This window comes from Haliotis rubra, unplaced genomic scaffold (genome assembly GCF_003918875.1).
Source record: "Haliotis rubra isolate DU_JTF1 unplaced genomic scaffold, ASM391887v1 Scf669, whole genome shotgun sequence".
NCBI lineage: Eukaryota > Metazoa > Mollusca > Gastropoda > Lepetellida > Haliotidae > Haliotis > Haliotis rubra.
In genome coordinates, this window is record NW_025767378.1 from 379,141 (window position 1) to 397,987 (window position 18,847).

The 18,847-nt window shown below is 41.8% G+C and overlaps 2 protein-coding genes across 2 annotated transcripts in view; one reads left to right on the forward strand and one right to left on the reverse strand.

Moving 5' to 3' along the window:
* The window catches only part of LOC124257610 (A disintegrin and metalloproteinase with thrombospondin motifs 1-like), a 34,066-nt gene extending 28,303 nt beyond the window's left edge, over positions 1–5,763 (reverse strand). The window contains exon 1 of the mRNA XM_046691712.1: positions 5,581–5,763. Coding sequence (XP_046547668.1) covers positions 5,581–5,637 — 57 coding nt within the window. The 5' untranslated portion in view covers positions 5,638–5,763. The remainder of the gene's footprint in view (positions 1–5,580) is intronic.
* Positions 5,764–17,158: 11,395 nt separating this feature from the next.
* Positions 17,159–17,602, forward strand: LOC124257611. The gene has a single exon (XM_046691713.1). The coding sequence runs from the start codon at positions 17,159–17,161 to the stop codon at positions 17,600–17,602; it is 444 nt and encodes a 147-aa protein (XP_046547669.1).
* Positions 17,603–18,847: the final 1,245 nt, after the last annotated feature.

Here is an 18,847-nt window from a genome sequence, read left to right on the forward strand (position 1 = left end):
AGATAGGCGGATTATAGACTATAGAAACAAATTTATTGGCTTAATTGACGAAACGTGTCACGTGACCAGCCAATTTACATTCTGCCCTCGGTTATTTAGTGTATAAAGTGTCCAGTGTTGTTATCAGACGTAGACATCGCGCCGACTCAGCCAATCAATCCACATAGCTTTGTGTGTGATGAGATCATTAAGATAGAGGCGTGACGTCATAAATGAAACTATGGCAGAAAAAATGTCCAGGGAATAACACACTGGATAATCGAGGATGGAAATAAGTGTGGGTGTGTAAGTGAGTGAAAAGCCTGTTCCTTACACTGACTGGATAAACAGGGCCCACGGGATGGCAGGTGATCCACAATATTCAGACAAATGTGTTTGTGGGGGCGGCAGGACAGAAGTGGGTGGTCGATCGCCACAATCCTCATTTCATACTGCCACGAGAATTCCATTCCCTACATCGGTATAGTGAGTGAGTGAGTGAGTTTATTTTTACGCCGCTTTTAACAATATTCCAGCAATATCACGGCGGGGGACACCAGAAATGGATTTAACACATTGTGCCCATGTGGGGAATCGAACCCGGGTTTTCGGCGTGACGAGCCAACGCCTTAACCACTAGGCTACCCCACCGCCCCTACATCGGTATAAATGCTAAATGGCCGCTAATAGTTATTCCATCAGTTCAAGGGGTTCACTTACTATAAGTGACTTATCTTTTAATTGTATAATTTGTTTGTAAAAGAAATAAGGTGTCTGTTAGAAAAACAAGATTGTTTGTGAACATGTAATAAGAACATTTGTGTATAATTTAAGGGAAGTTTTGGTCCGTTGTTTGGTTTAGCTGCACAATCCTACCGAGTGACACCTGAAACTGAACAGCTGCGCGAGGCGAATTGCTTCACCTGTGTCACAGAAAGTCTTTAAGTCTTATGTGCGAATGTCATCGCTGGGTTTACATGTTTGGTTCAGTCATCGCCTTATGTATACACATGATTACATTATCAGTTACACAACACATACACAACGTCAGTGGGGGGACATCCTCAGTGGCTGACTGGTTTGTCAAGCAATGACTGTCACTTGTTGGCGATGCATAGGAGATAAGCATACTGTGTGTTGGAAAATCAGAGGTATATAGCGAAATAATAATAGCTCTAAATTTGATTTAAAACCGAACGCATACGTTCATATAGTTAGAGCTATTATATACCTCTGACTGACTTCAAGCAACCAATCACAATCCAGTATTTACTGATGTCATGGTAGAGTTTTATTTTAATGCATTATTTAAATGTTCCCGGTAACTTACAAAATGGCTATCATACATATATTTTCTAAATCGAAATTTCTCGTTATTTCAGTAATCTGTAAAATCTTTGCTATTTCGACTTTTGTCTCGTTATTCCATCACATTTTCGTAATTCCGGCTATTTTTATTATGACTATAATGATATTTCCAAAACTCGAGATGCCGTTGTTACTTCATGCAATTTCAATTATTTCCTCGTTGTGTTAGGTACATATACGAATTTGAAATTTGAGCTTACTTATGGTTTATTCGAGTATTTTCTCGTTATTTCAAGTTCCATTTAAAAATCGATATTTCGAGGAACATTTTGTTCGTTGAAGGACTTCGATGATTTTCTCGTATCTCAAATTTTTTTACAAGATTTAGATTTTTGTTCGTTACTTTGATAAAGTTGTCTTATTTTCGATTATTTTCCTCGTTATTTTATCATATACATAATTATGAAAGACTCAGATTTCTGAATTTGAGAAAAAATGATATTTTCACTGCAGTGACAGAAATTTGGTATGTTCACTGTAGTGAAAGGTTGTAAACCTCTGTTAAAAACACTTGACACATTTGTGCAAGTGACGTTATTTCACTCGATCGGCAGAGGTCATCACCTGTATTAATGCTTATTGACACGGTAATAGTTGATTTGCTTTCTCAATCGCTATCTTCTTTTCTCCCCGCGCGCCTTGATTGTATGTGGTTATAATGTATTCGTGCACTAGCACCGAGTTTTGACATTCACGATAAGACCAAGAGGATTGGTTAATGCTCTTATTATAAGTGCTCTCATTCAAACAATAACAATAAATCAAAACAACAACAAAAACATAGCAATTAATACATATCTGTTTTGTCTAGACACTTATCTTATTTATCGACTATCTGGGCCTTATCCGTGTGCCTCAACAAAGAACAGAACAGTCTTTAGTTTATGGTTGGTAGAATTTTCTCGGATTAACAATGTTTAAATTCAATCAAACCAAATCGGAAGAATAATATAGATGTAATATGTTTGTCAGTAGAATTTGATATATTTGTCATCTCATATTTCACTAGACCCATGAAGTATCCTCTATATAAACCTGAACATATTAATTGCGGGAGAATAATTGAAGTAACGGTACAAAACTCGAAATTTTGAAAAGAAAATTGAAATAGCGATAAAATAGTTAAAAGTCCAAATATATGTAAGAACTAACGATACGAGAACTCGAAATTTCGAGAAATTTCGAAAACTGTTAGCAAATACATGACATAGCGAGAATTATTTATCTGAACAGAAATATTTATACTGCTAATGTGGCGGCATTAGGTGTTAAGTAATGACACGTCTGTCAGTTGCACTAGAGAGTCCACTGAAAATGTACGTTGCGGCTGAGTGTGTTATTTGTGGTGGGCAACACATGTTGTAGATAGAGATGCATAAAATGTGAAATAACGGACTTCGTAAAACATTTTCGTATTTCTAAATTATTCGTTGTATATGTCAGAAGTGTTTACTTTCCACTTCACACAAAAGGGTGTTGAGAGCGGAGTGTTGGTGGCCAGAGGACTTTCACTCTGTGAAGACAGAGGACAAGACGGTTGTTTGTTCAGTAACCTCAAGCAACACAGGTCAGGTTTTAACTACTCGTGTGTATGTGTGTTGGGAACTTATTGTAATATTTGTCAGTGACTTTTGTATTTGCACAACATAATACTGGCATTTATACAAAATGAGCATTAAAAATATATCCCCGAAACACGAAGGAGATATTAAACACTAACAGTAATACAAAGATATATCGTGAGATGATATTGAATGGAAAAGAAATCAACACGAGGTGCAGCCTGACAAACAGAACGTGTTGACGGTGTATGATTGAAGGGTGCAAACAACTAAAATGAACTACAGGGGTAAGCAGTGAAGAATACACGTTCGAAATGACTTGATCAACAACTGCTCATGCCACCACGATTGGTCAAACATTTGTCTATATGACGTGGCATTGTGGAAGGGCGGACTCACGGATCACAGGTACACTGTGGAGATGTGCTGGAGACTGTCAGTGACCACATTTGGCGAATATTCCAGCATGGCGCAACTATTAGCGCAAGTGTGTTGTCTCGGTAGTCCTGCCTTCTGCCGCTTCAATGGCCAATATGCAGTGGCGATGTGGCAGTCATGTTTATCACCCCAAATATTATTACAGGCAAACTCCGAAACGTGGACTCTAGAAAGCCCACGTTGGAAACATTTAAATATTCAAGTTTCTACCCTCTAAAAAGATCAGCTGCATGCAGACGATGTCTATACCTTGAACTCAAGGAGCAGGTGAACAGCGATTTGATTCCCTGATTGTAGGCGATTTCATAAAGCCTGGTTTCCGTTAAATCGGTCTTGTGAGGGGCCTGTCTTTTAACATTTGCAGAAACCAAAGTCTGCAAATCTCGGACGGAGAAGCAATGAACGTAATAGCTGCTACCTTCATTGAGATGTACCAGTCTAATGAGGCATGCTTCGGCGTTCCTGAAGTTGTAGACGGAGCATTCCGATTCTGATCACAAATACATGTATTGTATTGATATAAGAGCAGGGAGCAAACGTGTCATATCGATAATAAAAACGAACCGCTCTCATGATTCTGAAAGATGTAACGACATTTCACAGAAGAGGTGTCAAAATAGAGAACGCCATCCTCATCCCATCTACAGGTGTAATTATCCTCATCCCATCTACAGGTGTAGTTAACCAGAAGAACTTTCATATCAAACATCAACCTTATTATCTTGCAGTCATTTTAAGGAATAATATTAATGTTTATTAATTTAAAAGACATTCTACGATAATCCTTAATTGTATCATAAACTATCTTAAAAGAAATAATAAAAATCATGTCATTTTCATTAACGATTTCAGCAACAAGTTTTAGATAATGTCTTTCAGTGGCATTTAAAATCCAAGATATTTTATGATTAAACTTCTTTTATTTTCGTTTTTAACGATTGATGAAGGGACCAACGAGTTTAATTAGACAAGTTTTAGATATATTTTTAAAAACAAATGTATATAGGGTACTAGTTTTAGAGCAGTGTAACTATAACTGTAAATATATGTACAGATGTATACAGGCCTAATAACATCACGCTTCACCATAATACTGTTAACTGCACAGACTGTTAACACGTTCGCCATTGGGAGTGATAAACATTCAATCTATGTTCACTGTTTAGATATATACAATATAAAACCCTGAGAATAGAGAGTTTTGCTGAAGTACGAGAGTTTAGAACATTACAGTGTCTCTCGGGAAAGTCTGTACAATGTGCTTCATTCAAACAAATTACTTTATAGAAGTACATGTTTATATTGCCTAGTACGTCTATCAAACATTTTGTATCTTCAATTTAGAACAGCATTTACTATTTGCTGTTTTAACGTACCTAACTTCATCTGTTCATCTGTTTTGTGTATTTATATTAGAAAGTTCTAATATTCATCAAAGTGATATCGAGAGTGTTACTTAATGTATGATCGTTGCGTGTTGTATTAAATGTTGATATTATCATGTTTTGGTATTGTTTTACTTCCTAATGAATTATTATTTGTATTATTTTATCACTGTTTTCTCTCGTATCTAGCGATGTATAGCGAAGTCAAACAAAACTGTGTCCGACGAAATGGAACTATGGCGTTTTGAGAAGAGAGGACGTTTGGAAACTTGTTATGTAAAACAACCATTTCGGTTTGCCCGTGTTGACGGCGACAGAGACCGTGTTTCCTGAACAGTGTCAAACTCTGCTGGAAGTTTGAGAAGTGGTTTCTTTCCACCTGTAATCCTGTCTAGTGGCCCGACTGAGAACTCTTGACAACCCATGCTGGCCCATGTTCCCGACAAAATTGTTTCCTCATGCGATGTCTCCATTTTAAAAAGATTATCACTGTATATCCATCATGCTATTATGTTAAGAAAACAATTGTTATCCTCCTAAATGAGAACCTTCTTTGTAACCGCTGTATATGGGCCGGTGGCCTTACATACAAATAAACATATTTTGACCTTTTTTTGACAGCGGTTAAATACGATTGTCTGATTTGATATAACTGATATCATATTGAAGTATTTTGAAACGTGAACACTCAGAAAAGATATCCAGCAGTTTGATGTCAAATGACAAACTATTTTCCTACATTGGTTAATGGCAGTAGAACCTGAGAATAGCGTGACTGTGTCAGGCAACTAAGAAATACAGTTTACAGTTACACAGGGTTATATAATAATTTAAAAAACTCTTCTTACCTTAGCGGCTGTTGTGGAGAGTGCCACTATGGTGAGAACTACTGACGCCAGATGCATGATGGGATGTGAGAACAGCCTGCACGTATTGAAGTTCTCGCATGCACTGTGTTCCTGAGTTAAAAGAGCCCGATTTAAACACAATGTACCACGGGTAGACTGTGATGATGTGTGGGGAGGGACTGACACGTTATATACCCAGCTCTGTCCCACCCAGTCGTGAATATGAGTTATAAATCGCTCCCTGGGGATGTTGGATTGACGGGTAAACACAACGCTGAGTTATGGTGGACGATGACGCTGTCCCGTCAACCTGCAGTTATTAATCATCACTCGCCGCGCCCACAGGGCTGAGTTGCTTTAATCGGGTAGCTCGTACTCTCCAATGTCGTGTTGTACATGGCCTCTCCTTTAGCCGTGCGGTTCTGCGTTTCCGTCAGGACCAAAAGTCCCACCCGCCTGTTGGTTTCCGCTGGACGATTTCACTCTGCAGAAGCATGTCGGAGTTGTATATGATTAGTCACAAATCAAGGTTACACCCTGGCATTACCCTCGCACCAAAACAACGGCACAAACAGCCTGAATGGTACTTTATTGTACCTCGAAATGTTGTGAAGGGGGATTAAGATGAGAGGTAGCAAGCGGCGAAACGTTAGGGAGGAAAGGCGTTTCACTTGTTTGGCGAGCGAAAGCATTCAGATAATCGACATTGACACACTACCAAAGGCAAACCTGAAAGTTCAATGTTACTATCTTCTTTTCCAGGCTTCTTCGTTTACTTTGTAATGCATTTTTGGTGAAAATCTCGGAACAAAGAAAGGGCACTTGTACTTCCACGCGTTTCCTTATTCGTTCCATCAGTAGATACTGGAACCAAAATCAGAACAGAGCAAACAGATTAGAATTTGACGCTGATGCTTCTTATACTTATTGCTATTATCATTATTATTAGAAGTCGTAATCGGTGTTTCGTCCAAATTAGAAAGTGAGCCTGTGTCCTGTCTTACACTGGCTCCCTGTATTCAGGAGAGTTACACCAAGGTATGTCCAGGACTGAGTCTGTGTGTCCTGTCTTATACTGGTTCCTTGTATTCAGGACAGTAACACCAAGGTGTGTCCAGGACTGAGTCTGTGTGTCGTGTCTTATACTGGTTCCTTGTATTCAGGACAGTAACACCAAGGTGTGTCCAGGACTGAGTCTGTATGTCCTGTCTTATACTGGTTCCTTGTATTCAGGACAGTAACACCAAGGTGTGTCCAGGACTGAGTCTGTGTGTCGTGTCTTATACTGGTTCCTTGTATTCAGGACAGTAACACCAAGGTGTGTCCAGGACTGAGTCTGTGTGTCGTGTCTTATACTGGTTCCTTGTATTCAGGACAGTCACACCAAGGTGTGTCCTTGACTGAGTCTGTGTGTCGTGTCTTATACTGGTTCCTTGTATTCAGGACAGTAACACCAAGGTGTGTCCAGGACTGAGTCTGTGTGTCGTGTCTTATACTGGTTCCTTGTATTCAGGACAGTAACACCAAGGTGTGTCCAGGACTGAGTCTGTGTGTCGTGTCTTATACTGGTTCCTTGTATTCAGGACAGTAACACCAAGGTGTGTCCAGGACTGAGTCTGTGTGTCGTGTCTTATACTGGTTCCTTGTATTCAGGACAGTAACACCAAGGTGTGTCCAGGACTGAGTCTGTGTGTCGTGTCTTATACTGGTTCCTTGTATTCAGGACAGTAACACCAAGGTGTGTCCTTGACTGAGTCTGTGTGTCGTGTCTTATACTGGTTCCTTGTATTCAGGACAGTAACACCAAGGTGTGTCCAGGACTGAGTCTGTGTGTCGTGTCTTATACTGGTTCCTTGTATTCAGGACAGTAACACCAAGGTGTGTCCAGGACTGAGTCTGTGTGTCGTGTCTTATACTGGTTCCTTGTATTCAGGACAGTAACACCAAGGTGTGTCCTTGACTGAGTCTGTGTGTCGTGTCTTATACTGGTTCCTTGTATTCAGGACAGTAACACCAAGGTGTGTCCAGGACTGAGTCTGTGTGTCGTGTCTTATACTGGTTCCTTGTATTCAGGACAGTAACAGTAACACCAAGGTGTGTCCTTGACTGACTGTGTGTGTGTCTTATCTGTGTGTAACATTGCTTGAAGGTGTCAGGACTGAGTCTGACTGGAAGTGTCGTGTCTTATACTGGTTCCTTTGTATTCAGGACAGTAACACCAAGGTGTGTCCTTGACTGAGTCTGTGTGTCAGTGTCTTATACTGGTTCCTTGTATTCAGGACAGTAACACCAAGGTGTGTCCAGGACTGAGTCTGTGTGTCGTGTCTTATACTGGTTCCTTGTGTATTCAGGACAGTAACACCAAGGTGTGTCCTGGACTGAGTCTGTGTGTCGTGTCTTATACTGGTTCCTTGTATTCAGGACAGTAACACCAAGGTGTGTCCTGGACTGAGTCTGTGTGTCCTGTCTTATACTGGTTCCTTGTATTCAGGACAGTAACACCAAGGTGTGTCCAGGACTGAGTCTGTGTGTCGTGTCTTATACTGGTTCCTTGTATTCAGGACAGTAACACCAAGGTGTGTCCAGGACTGAGTCTGTGTGTCGTGTCTTATACTGGTTCCTTGTATTCAGGACAGTAACACCAAGGTGTGTCCAGGACTGAGTCTGTGTGTCGTGTCTTATGCTGGTTCATATCATGAGTTTAAACCATGCAATCTAAACGTTTTGCGCCACTGGAAATATGAAACATTGCCAGAATTGAATATATGAATAGATATTTGACTGACGTGAGAACTGCTGGAGAGTCAGCAGTCATTATGCGAGAGCGATGTTACTTATGTCATTGATTGTGCCAGTAAAGTTATGTCTCTGATGGTGCCAGTAAAGTTATGTCACTGATTGTACCAGTAAAGGTATGTCTCTGATGGTGCCAGTAAAGTTATGCCTCTGATGGTGCCAGTATAGTTATGTCACTGATGGTGCCAGTAAAGTTATATCTCTGATGGCGCCAGTAACGTTATGCATCTGCTGGTCCCAGTTTAGTTATGCCCCTGATGGTGCCAGTAAAGTTATGTCACTGATGGTGCCAGTATAGTTATGTCCCTGCTGGTCCAAGTATAGTTATGCCCCTGATGGTGCCAGTATAGCTATGTCCCTGATGGTGCCAGTAAAGTTATTTCCCTGATGGTCCCAGTAAAGGTATGTCTCTGATGGTGCCAATAAAGTTATGTCTCTGATGATGCCAGTAAAGTTATGTCTCTGATGGTGCCAGTAAAGTTATGTCACTGATGGTGCCAGTAAAGTTATGTCTCTGATGGTGTCAGTAAAGTTGTGCATCTGATGGTGCCAGTAAAGTTATGTCTCTGATGGTGCCAGTAAATTTGTGTCACTGATGGTGCCAGTAACATTGTGCATCTGATGGTGCCAGTAAAGTTGTGTTTCGGATGGTGTTACTAACGTTATATCTATGATGGTGCCAGTAAAGTTGTGTCACTGATGGTGCCAGTAAAGCTATGTCTCTGATGGTGCCAGTAAAGTTATGTCACTGATGGTGCCAATAAATTTGTACATCTGATGGTGCCAGTAAAGTTATGTCTCTGATGGTGCCAGTAAAGTTATGTCTCTGATGGTGCCAGTAAAGTTATGTCTCTGATGGTGCCAGTAAAGTTATGTCTCTGATGGTGCCAGTAAAGTTATGTCTCTGATGGTGCCAGTAAAGTTATGTCTCTGATGGTGCCAGTAAAGTTATGTCTCTGATGGTGCCAGTAAAGTTATGTTATGCCAGTAAAGTTACTGATGGTGCCAGTAAAGTTATGCCACTGATGGTGCCAGTTAAAGTTATGTCACTGATTGTGCCAGTAAATTTGTGTCATCTGATGGTGCCAGTAACATTGTGCATCTGATGGTGCCAGTAAAGTTGCATCTGATGGTGCCATCTGATGGTGCCAGTAAAGTTGTGTTTCTGGTGGTGCCAGTAAAGTTAAAGTTATGTCTCTGATGCTGACAGTAACGTTATGTCTCTGATGGTGCCAGTAAAGTTATGTCTCTGATGGTGCCAGTAAAGTTATGTCTCTGATGCCAGTAAAGTTACTGATGGTGCCAGTAAAGTTATGTCACTGATGGTGCCAGTAAATTATGTGTCACTGATGGTGCCAGTAACATTGTGCATCTGATAGTGCCAGTAAAGTTGTGTTTCTGGTGGTGCCAGTAAAGTTATGTCTCTGATGGTGCCAGTAAAGTTATGTCACTGATGGTGCCAGTAAAGTTATGTCTCTGATGGTGCCAGTAAAATGTTATGGTCTCTGATGGTGCCAGTAAAGTTATGTCTCTGATGGTGCCAGTAAAGTCTATGCCCTGATGGTGATGGTACTGAGTAAAGTTATGTCACTGATTGTGCCAGTAAATTTGTGTCACTGATGGTGCCAGTAACATTGTGCATCTGATGGTGCCAGTAAAGTTGTGTTTCTGGTGGTGCCAGTAAAGTTATGTCTCTGATGGTGCCAGTAAAGTTATATCTCTGATGGTGCCAGTAAAGTTATGTCTCTGATGGTGCCAGTAAAGTTATGCCACTGATAGTGCCAGTAAAGTTACTTCTCTGATGGTGCCAGTAAAGTTATGTCTCTGATGGTGCCAGTAAAGCTATGTCTCTGATGGTGCCAGTAAAGTTATGTCTCTGATGGTGCCAGTAAAGTTATGTCTCTGATGGTGCCAGTAAAGTTATGTCCCTGATGGTGCCAGTAAAGTTATGCCACTGATGGTGCCAGTAAAGTTATGTCACTGATGGTGCCAGTAAAGTTGTGTCACTGATTGTGCCAATAAATTTGTGCATCTGATGGTGCCAGTAAAGTTGTGTTTCTGGTGGTGCCAGTAAAGTTATGTCTCTGATGGTGCCAGTAAAGTTTTGTCTCTGATGGTGCCAGTAAAGTTATGCCACTGATGGTGCCAGTAAAGTTATGTCACTGATTGTGCCAGTAAATTTGTGTCACTGATGGTGCCAGTAACATTGTGCATCTGATGGTGCCAGTAAAGTTGTGTTTCTGGTGGTGCCAGTAAAGTTATGTCTCTGATGGTGGCAGTAAAGTTATGTCTCTGATGCTGACAGTAACGTTATGTCTCTGATGGTGCCAGTAAAGTTATGTCTCTGATGGTGTCAGTACAGTTATGCCTCTGATGGTGCCAGTAAAGTTATGTCACTGATTGTACCAGTAAATTTGTGTCACTGATGGTGCCAGTAACATTGTGCATCTGATGGTGCCAGTAAAGTTGTGTTTCTGGTGGTGCCAGTAAAGGTATGTCTCTGATGGTGCCAGTAAAGTTATGTCACTGATGGTGCCAGTAAAGTTATGTCTCTGATGGTGCCAGTAAAGTTATGTCTCTGATGGTGCCAGTAAAGTTATGTCTCTGATGGTGTCAGTAAAGTTATGTCTCTGATGGTGCCAGTAGAGTTATGCCACTGATGGTGCCAGTAAAGTTATGTCACTGATTGTGCCAGTAAATTTGTGTCACTGATGGTGCCAGTAACATTGTGCATCGGATGGTGCCAGTAAAGTTGTGTTTCTGGTGGTGCCAGTATAGTTATGTCTCTGATGGTGCCAGTAAAGTTATGTCTCTGATGGTGCCAGTCAAGTTATGTCTCTGATGGTGCCAGTAAAGTTATGCCTCTGATGGTGCCAGTAAAGTTATGTCACTGATTGTGCCAGTAAATTTGTGTCACTGATGGTGCCAGTAACATTGTGCATCTGATGGTGCCAGTAAAGTTGTGTTTCTGGTGGTGCCAGTAAAGTTATGTCTCTGATGCTGCCAGTAAAGTTATGTCTCTATTGGTGCCAGTAAAGTTATGTCTAAGATGGTGCCAGTAAAGTTATGCCACTGATGGTGCCAGTAAAGTTACTTCTCTGATGGTGCCAGTAAAGTCATGTCTCTGATGGTGCCAGTAAAGCTATGTCTCTGATGGTGCCAGTAAAGTTATGTCACTGATGGTGCCAATAAATTTGTGCATCTGATGGTGCCAGTAAAGTTATGTCTCTGATGGTGCCAGTAAAGTTATGCCACTGATGGTACCAGTAAAGTTACTTCTCTGATGGTGCCAGTAAAGTTATGTCTCTGATGGTGCCAGTAAAGCTATGTCTCTGATGGTGCCAGTAAAGTTATGTCACTGATGGTGCCAATAAATTTGTACATCTGATGGTGCCAGTAAAGTTATGTCTCTGATGGTGCCAGTAAAGTTATGTCTCTGATGGTACCAGTAAAGTTATGTCTCTGATGGTGCCAGTAAAGTTATGTCTCTGATGGTGCCAGTAAAGTTATGTCTCTGATGGTGCCAGTAAAGTTATGTCTCTGATGGTGCCAGTAAAGTTATGTCTCTGATGGTGCCAGTAAAGTTATGTCTCTGATGGTGCCAGTAAAGTTATGTCTCTGATGGTGCCAGTAACGTTATGTCACTGATGGTGCCAGTAAAGTTATGTCAATGCTGATACATGGCATGTCGTCTTGTGTGAGTAATGGCTAGTGGCAGTTTTCTTCACTTTACGTTGTCCTCGACGTGTCTAATAAGCAGCAAACAAACACTGAAAAAGTATGTCCCTTTATTATCCACCACCTGACATCCTAAAAAAGTCATCAGGAAAGTAGTGTTTGTATAAGTGATGTTCCACTTCCCAAATGACCATATGTTGTGAAGACGTCACTAACAGGGATCTGTCTGTGGTCATCTATCAAAAGATGCTGTTTGCTGCACGACTACTTGTGTTTACTCCGGGAAGACCAGCTATCACAATGTTTGGAGAAGGACTAGAGATGACAGTCTGCTTGATGTCTTTGTTTTTAATACAGAATTAATAGCCACCTGCAGGTGTGAATGTCCACACGGGATTGTAATTGCCTCGCGCTCATCGAGTTACGCCAATGAGGCAAGCAAGTTGTTTGCCGGTCTGACAGACAAACAGTATTTATGTGAATATTTCCATTCAGACACGAATAGTTTTCGTAACAAATTAGTAACGAAGAATATTAACTAGCCTAAACGTCTTCACACATTTCTCAACTATCGGTCCTGTTTATTTTCTGATACTACAGACAGGTGGATTTACGACGCAGCTCATTAATTGAGAATATTTCGTAGTTGTGAGTAAACTTGTGTCTTTCATACTTTATTTATCTCACAAAATTACAATTCTTCTAAGATATTAAGGTGATTACAGACTTGTTTAAGTTTGGTCTGTTCCACTTCAAGTACATGCCTGTCTGACATGACGTCAGTGTCACGTGACATGTGTTAAATGGTTTGTCTGACACAGCCTCCTTTGTTGTAACAGTGCTTTGTCAGATTTCCAGATTTACCCCTCTAGTCGTGTAAGTCACAGTAGCTTAATAGTGTATGATAAAATACAACAACTGGTGGAAGGTACATGCATTTTTGTGAAATAAAAAGTTGCAGAAATTACAGGTAGTTAGGTAACTGTGTACAGGAGGTGGTGTGGAGATGAGATTTGGCCGTGTTGCTGTCAGGCTGGTTGTGTCTGATAGGGACACCACCTACCAGTAATACGCCCTTCGTGTACAGAGCTCAGTCTGAATTATGGTGTCACATTATGTGCTTATGGCGTTTAAGAGTGCAAAAAAATGTCGTTATTGAAAATAACAACATGTACAGACGCCGTGCTGCACCAGTCACTGGGTCCGAGCCGCAATACTTCACAGTCTGTCTGCACAGACTGGCCTGCGTTCTGTGTGAACTGGTGGTGTACAATATGGTACAAAATACACGCTGGAAATGACGGACAGACAGACAGACAGACAGAAAGTTTATTCAGTAAAGAGACCATAGGCCCATAATACAGACAGCGTTTAATCGCATGAAACCACGCATGCCAGTGAAGTAATTGATATAAGTTTCCCTTAGCTGTTGACTATGGGTGTTGGAGTATAGTTGAGTTGAGTTGAGTTGGGTTTTGCGTCACATCGGCATTATTCCAGCCATATAGTGACGAGAACAAGTTTGCATTAATAAACATTGTATGTACATACTCGGAATGAGTTTTATTTCAAAAACATATACATATATATGTATTCATTTCATTGTCCTTTAAAAGCAGAAAAAGTCATAGCACCAAATTTAAAGGCAGGCAATTTGTTAGTTGGTTTGAGTATAGACTTGTGTTATATACAGCATTAAACTTTTCAGATAAAAAAATAAATTCAATAAAAGATGTTACAGTGTGGGACTTGATATATTGTTTGAGATATATATTTTTAGGGCTGAGTAACGCTCACATAGACGCAAATATGAAATTCATCTTCAACAAATGATTTTCCCTTTTCTGTACTATATTTACACTTTAGATATGGAACACTAGAAATATCCTGGTTTTAACTGAATGTTTGTGAATGTTCTGCTTTGAACAGAAAAAAAACTTCATCAAAATGTTTGAACTGTGTGTCATCGTGGACAATCTTTCCTATGTCGGTATACCGATACTACTTACAGACGCTGTTATCAGGCACTATCAGGCAGGGTATTTTAACATGAATGTTTACAAGAATGCCCTAATAGAATCATTTAAGACTGACTGACTGACTGAGTTTGGTTTTACGCCGCTTTGAGCAAAATTCCAGCAATATCACGGCGGGGGACACCAGAAATGGGCCTCACTCATTGTACCCATGTGGGGATTCGAACCCGGGTCTTCGGCGTGACGAGCCAACGCTTTAACCATTAGACTACCCCACCGCCCGAATCATTTAAGAAATACTTCCATCATGTTGTACATGTCAAAACTACACAAATGTATTTAAAAGTCATACGCTTGTAAACCCCTGGTCTAAATGGGTTGGTGGGGTAGATGGTGGTTGAAACGCTCGCTCGCCACGACGAAGACCTGGTTTCGATTCCCGACATGGGCATAATGTCGATTTGTGGTGTCCACAGCTAATGTTGTGTTATTATTGCTACAAGTGGCGCAGAATATGCTGAGTCACCCACTCAGTCTGGTCTCAAGACGTCCTCAATATTATGGATTACTATGCTTTCCTGATTCACCTGATGAAGGAGTAAGGATATACTCCAAAACGTTGTGTTCCTCATAATAAAGAAGTTGACATCCATAACAACTCTCTTCCTTATGTATATCACTTCTAAATGCCATTCAAACACCTATGCTTCCCTGGCTCATAAAAGCGAAATGTACCTCCTTCTTCACCTCGTAACCTTGTCCTCCTCCTTCTTGTCCTTATCCTATTTCTTTGTATCCTTATCCTGCTCCTTGACGTTGTCCTTTCTCCTTCTTATCCTTGTCCCTCTTATCCTTGCCTTCTTACCTCTTATCCTTGTCTTCTTCCTTCTTATCCTTGTCCTCCTCCCTCTTATCCTTGTACTATTCCTATTTATCATTGTCCTACTCCTTCTTATCTTTGTCCTACTCCTTCTTATCCTTGTAATCCTCCTCTTATCATTGCCCTACTCTTCTTATCATTGTCCTCCTCCCTCTTATCCTTGTCCTACTCCTTCTTATCATTGTCCTACTCCTTCTTATCATTGTCCTACTCCTTCTTATCATTGTCCTACTCCTTCCTACTCCTCATCATTGTCCTACTCCTTCTTATCCTTGTAATCCTCCCTCTTATCCTTGTCTTTCTCCTTCTTATCCTTGTCCTACTCCTTCTTATCATTGTTCTACTCCTTCTTATCCTTGTAATCCTGCCTCTTATCCTTGTCCTACCTTTCTTATCTTAGTAATCCTCCTCTTATCCTAGTAATCCTCCCTCGTATCCTTATCCTACACCTTATCATCATTGTCCTACTCCTTCTTATCCTTATCCTACACCTTATCATCATTGTCCTACTCCTTCTTATCCTTGTAATCCTCCTCTTATCCTTGTCCTACCTTACTTATCGTAGTAATCCTCCTCTTATCCTAGTAATCCACCCTCTTATCCTTGTCCTACTCCTTCTCACCATTGTCCTACTCCTTCTCATCATTGTCCTACTAACTCTTATACTTGTAATCCTGCCTCGTATCCTTGTCCTACTCCTTCTTATCATTCTCCTCCATCTTCTTATCCTTGTAATATTCCCTCTTCTCATAGTCCTACTCCTTCCGATCATTGTCCTACTCCTTCTTATCATTGTCCTACTCCTTCTTATCATTGTCCTACTCCTTCTTATCATTGTCCTACTCCTATCATTGTCCTACTCCTTCTTATCATTGTCTTACTCCTTCTTATCATTGTCCTACTCCTTCTTATCATTGTCCTACTCCTTCTTATCATTGTCCTACTCCTTCTTATCATTGTCCTACTCCTTCTGATCATTGTCCTACTCCTTCTCATCATTGTCCTACTCCTTCTCATCATTGTCCTACTCCTTCTCATCATTGTCCTACTCCTTCTCATCATTGTCCTACTCCTTCTCATCATTGTCCTACGCCTTCTCATCATTGTCCTACTCCTTCTTATCCTAGTTATCCTCCTCTTATCCTTGTCCTACTCTTCTTATCCTTGTCTTACTCCTTCCTATTCCTTCTCATTATTGTCGTACTCCTTCTTATCCTTGTAATCATCCTCTTGTCCTTGTCCTCCTCCCTCTTATCTTTGTCCTCCTCTTTATCCTTACCCTCCTCATTATGCTCCTTCTTATCCTTTTCCTCCTTCTTCATCTTCTTGTTCTCTTCCTCCTTATCCATGTCCTCTTCCTCCTTATCCGTGGCTTCCTCCTTATCCTTGTCCTCCCTCTCCTCTTTCATCTTGTCCTCCCCTCCTTCGTTTTGTCCTCCTCCTTCTTGTTTTGTCCTCTTCCTTCTTATACCAGAGTTCTCCTTACCCTTGTTCTCTTCCTCCTTCCCTTCTCCTTGTCTTCCTCCTTCACCTAGCCCTCCCCTAGTTCTCATTGTCCGTCTCCTTCTCCTTGTCTCCTCCTTTACCCTCCCCCCCCCCTTCTTATCCTTCTCCTCCTACTCCTTGTTCTGCTGCTTTAGATTGTCACCCATGTAACCCGGAGGGAGACCCATTCCACTAGACATTGCCTAATTAACTGTTTTCCCCGTTTTATTGCCGTTACTTCACTTCTGCCAAGACGTACAGTAATCGTCCAGAAGGCTGGCTGAGTAATGAAGTAATGAAGTAATGAAGTGACTAATAAATGACTTACATTCTTCGTTGTTTGCAACTAAGTGGGCGAGGTAAAGGGCTTGATTGAAGTCGACGTGAGCTATAGTGGACGGGGTCAAAAGATTGGCTGAGTGTAGACGTGAGGCAGTGGACGGGGTCAAAAGATTGGCTGAGTGTAGACGTGAGACAGTGGACGGGGTCAAAAGATTGGCTGAGTGTAAATGTGAGACAGTGGACGGGGTCAAAAGATTGGATTGCTGAGACAGTGTAGTCAAAAGATTGGCTGAGTGTAGAGACAGTGGACGGGGTCAAAAGATTGGCTGAGTGTAGACGTGAGACAGTGGACGGGGTCAAAAGATTGGCTGAGTGTAGACGTGAGACAGTGGACGGGGTCAAAAGATTGGCTGAGTGTAGATGTGAAACAGTGGACGGGGTCAAAAGGCTGAGTGTAGGTGGCTGGAATGAATGGGTCATGATGAGAGGACAGTGGACGGGGTCAAAAGATTGGCTGAGTGTAGATGTGAAACAGTGGACGGGGACAGAAAGATTGGCTGAGTGTAGATGTGAAACAGTGGACGGGGTCAAAAGATTGGCCGAGTGTAGATGTGAGACAGTGGACAAAAGATTGGCTGAGTGTAGATGTGAAATAGTGGACGGGGTCAAAAGATTGGCCGAGTGTAGATGTGAAACAGTTGACAAAAGATTGGCTGAGTGTAGATGTGAAACAGTGGACGGGGTCAAAAGATTGGCTGAGTGTAGACGTGAGACAGTGGACGGGGTCAAAAGATTGGCTGAGTGTAGACGTGAGACAGTGGACGGGGTCAAAAGATTGGCTGAGTGTAGACGTGAGACAGTGGACGGGGTCAAAAGATTGGCTGAGTGTAGATGTGAGACAGTGGACAAAAGATTGGCTGAGTGAAGACGTGAGACAGTGGACAAATGATTGGCTGAGTGTAGACGTGAGACCGTGGACGGGGTCATGTCTATATAACAGTTAGCAATGCACATCAATTGCTATTTGCGTGTAAGATAGATCCAGGCGTGAGATAATTCCACTCAATGCTTTAGCGCTTTAATTTTCAGTTTTGGTTCTGAGTAAGTGAGTGAGATATGTCTGTGAGTGAGATAGGTCCATTTTGTATTTGGTTGTGATGGTTGTATAACCCCTTGCCGTGGCTGGCACTCCTTAGCTACGTCTTTCTCTTCTTGTTTAACGCAACACTCAGCAATATTCAAAGCCGGCAGTCGACTCTTGCGACAAGCGTGGGTCGCTGAAGACCAATACGTACCCGGATGTTCACGGGTAAGCTGCGTGGTCAAGGAGATCGTTACATGCATGGGTCTCTCCATTAACATGTCCGTATACTATCATATTAAATCTCATGATCCTTTTATCGTGATTTAGTGTGTTGTACATGGGCGAGAGGGCCTCTCCCACCCCACCAGATAGCTCCACGTAATGCAGCGAGTGGGTGGCACACTGGAAATGTCTACGTTCCGCTTCTCTGTTTGTTTTCCTGAATTGAAGCATAATAGCCGGGCGTGCACACACGCTCCTTCGGAGATAAAGCACGTGTTGTTGTTAACTCGGCAGTGACACGCGCAGGCACTTAGATGACACTATGATGAGGTGAGGTGAAATTGGAGTTTACGTCGTGCTTGAGAATATTTCGCTTATATGACGACGTGCATGCGTGTGTATGTGTACGTGCGGCTGTTTGTACTAGCCCAGACTTAAGCTGGTTTTATAGTGCTAGCCCACTGAGATACCATGCCGCAGTGAAGCAGGAATACCCCACTCAGACACATTATACTGACTCCGAGCCGACCAGTCCTTGTTGTGCCCATTAATGCCGAGCGCCAGGCAGGGACCAACAAGTACCATATTTTAACGTCTTTTGGTATGACGCGGTCGGGCATCGAACCCGCGACCTTCCGCTCTCCGGGCGGAGGCTCTAACCACTACACCACGGAGGCGGTCCATGACACTATGGAGACACATGCAGATGTGGGCAATTTGGCAGGTGTGGCAGGTGATGTGGTCACAGTGACAAATATTACGACTAGGACAGGTCCAGGGCGACAATGACACGTGCAGGTGTAGCCACAATGGTAGGTCGGATATAGCATACAGGTATAAACACATGCAGGTGTAGGCAGTGGG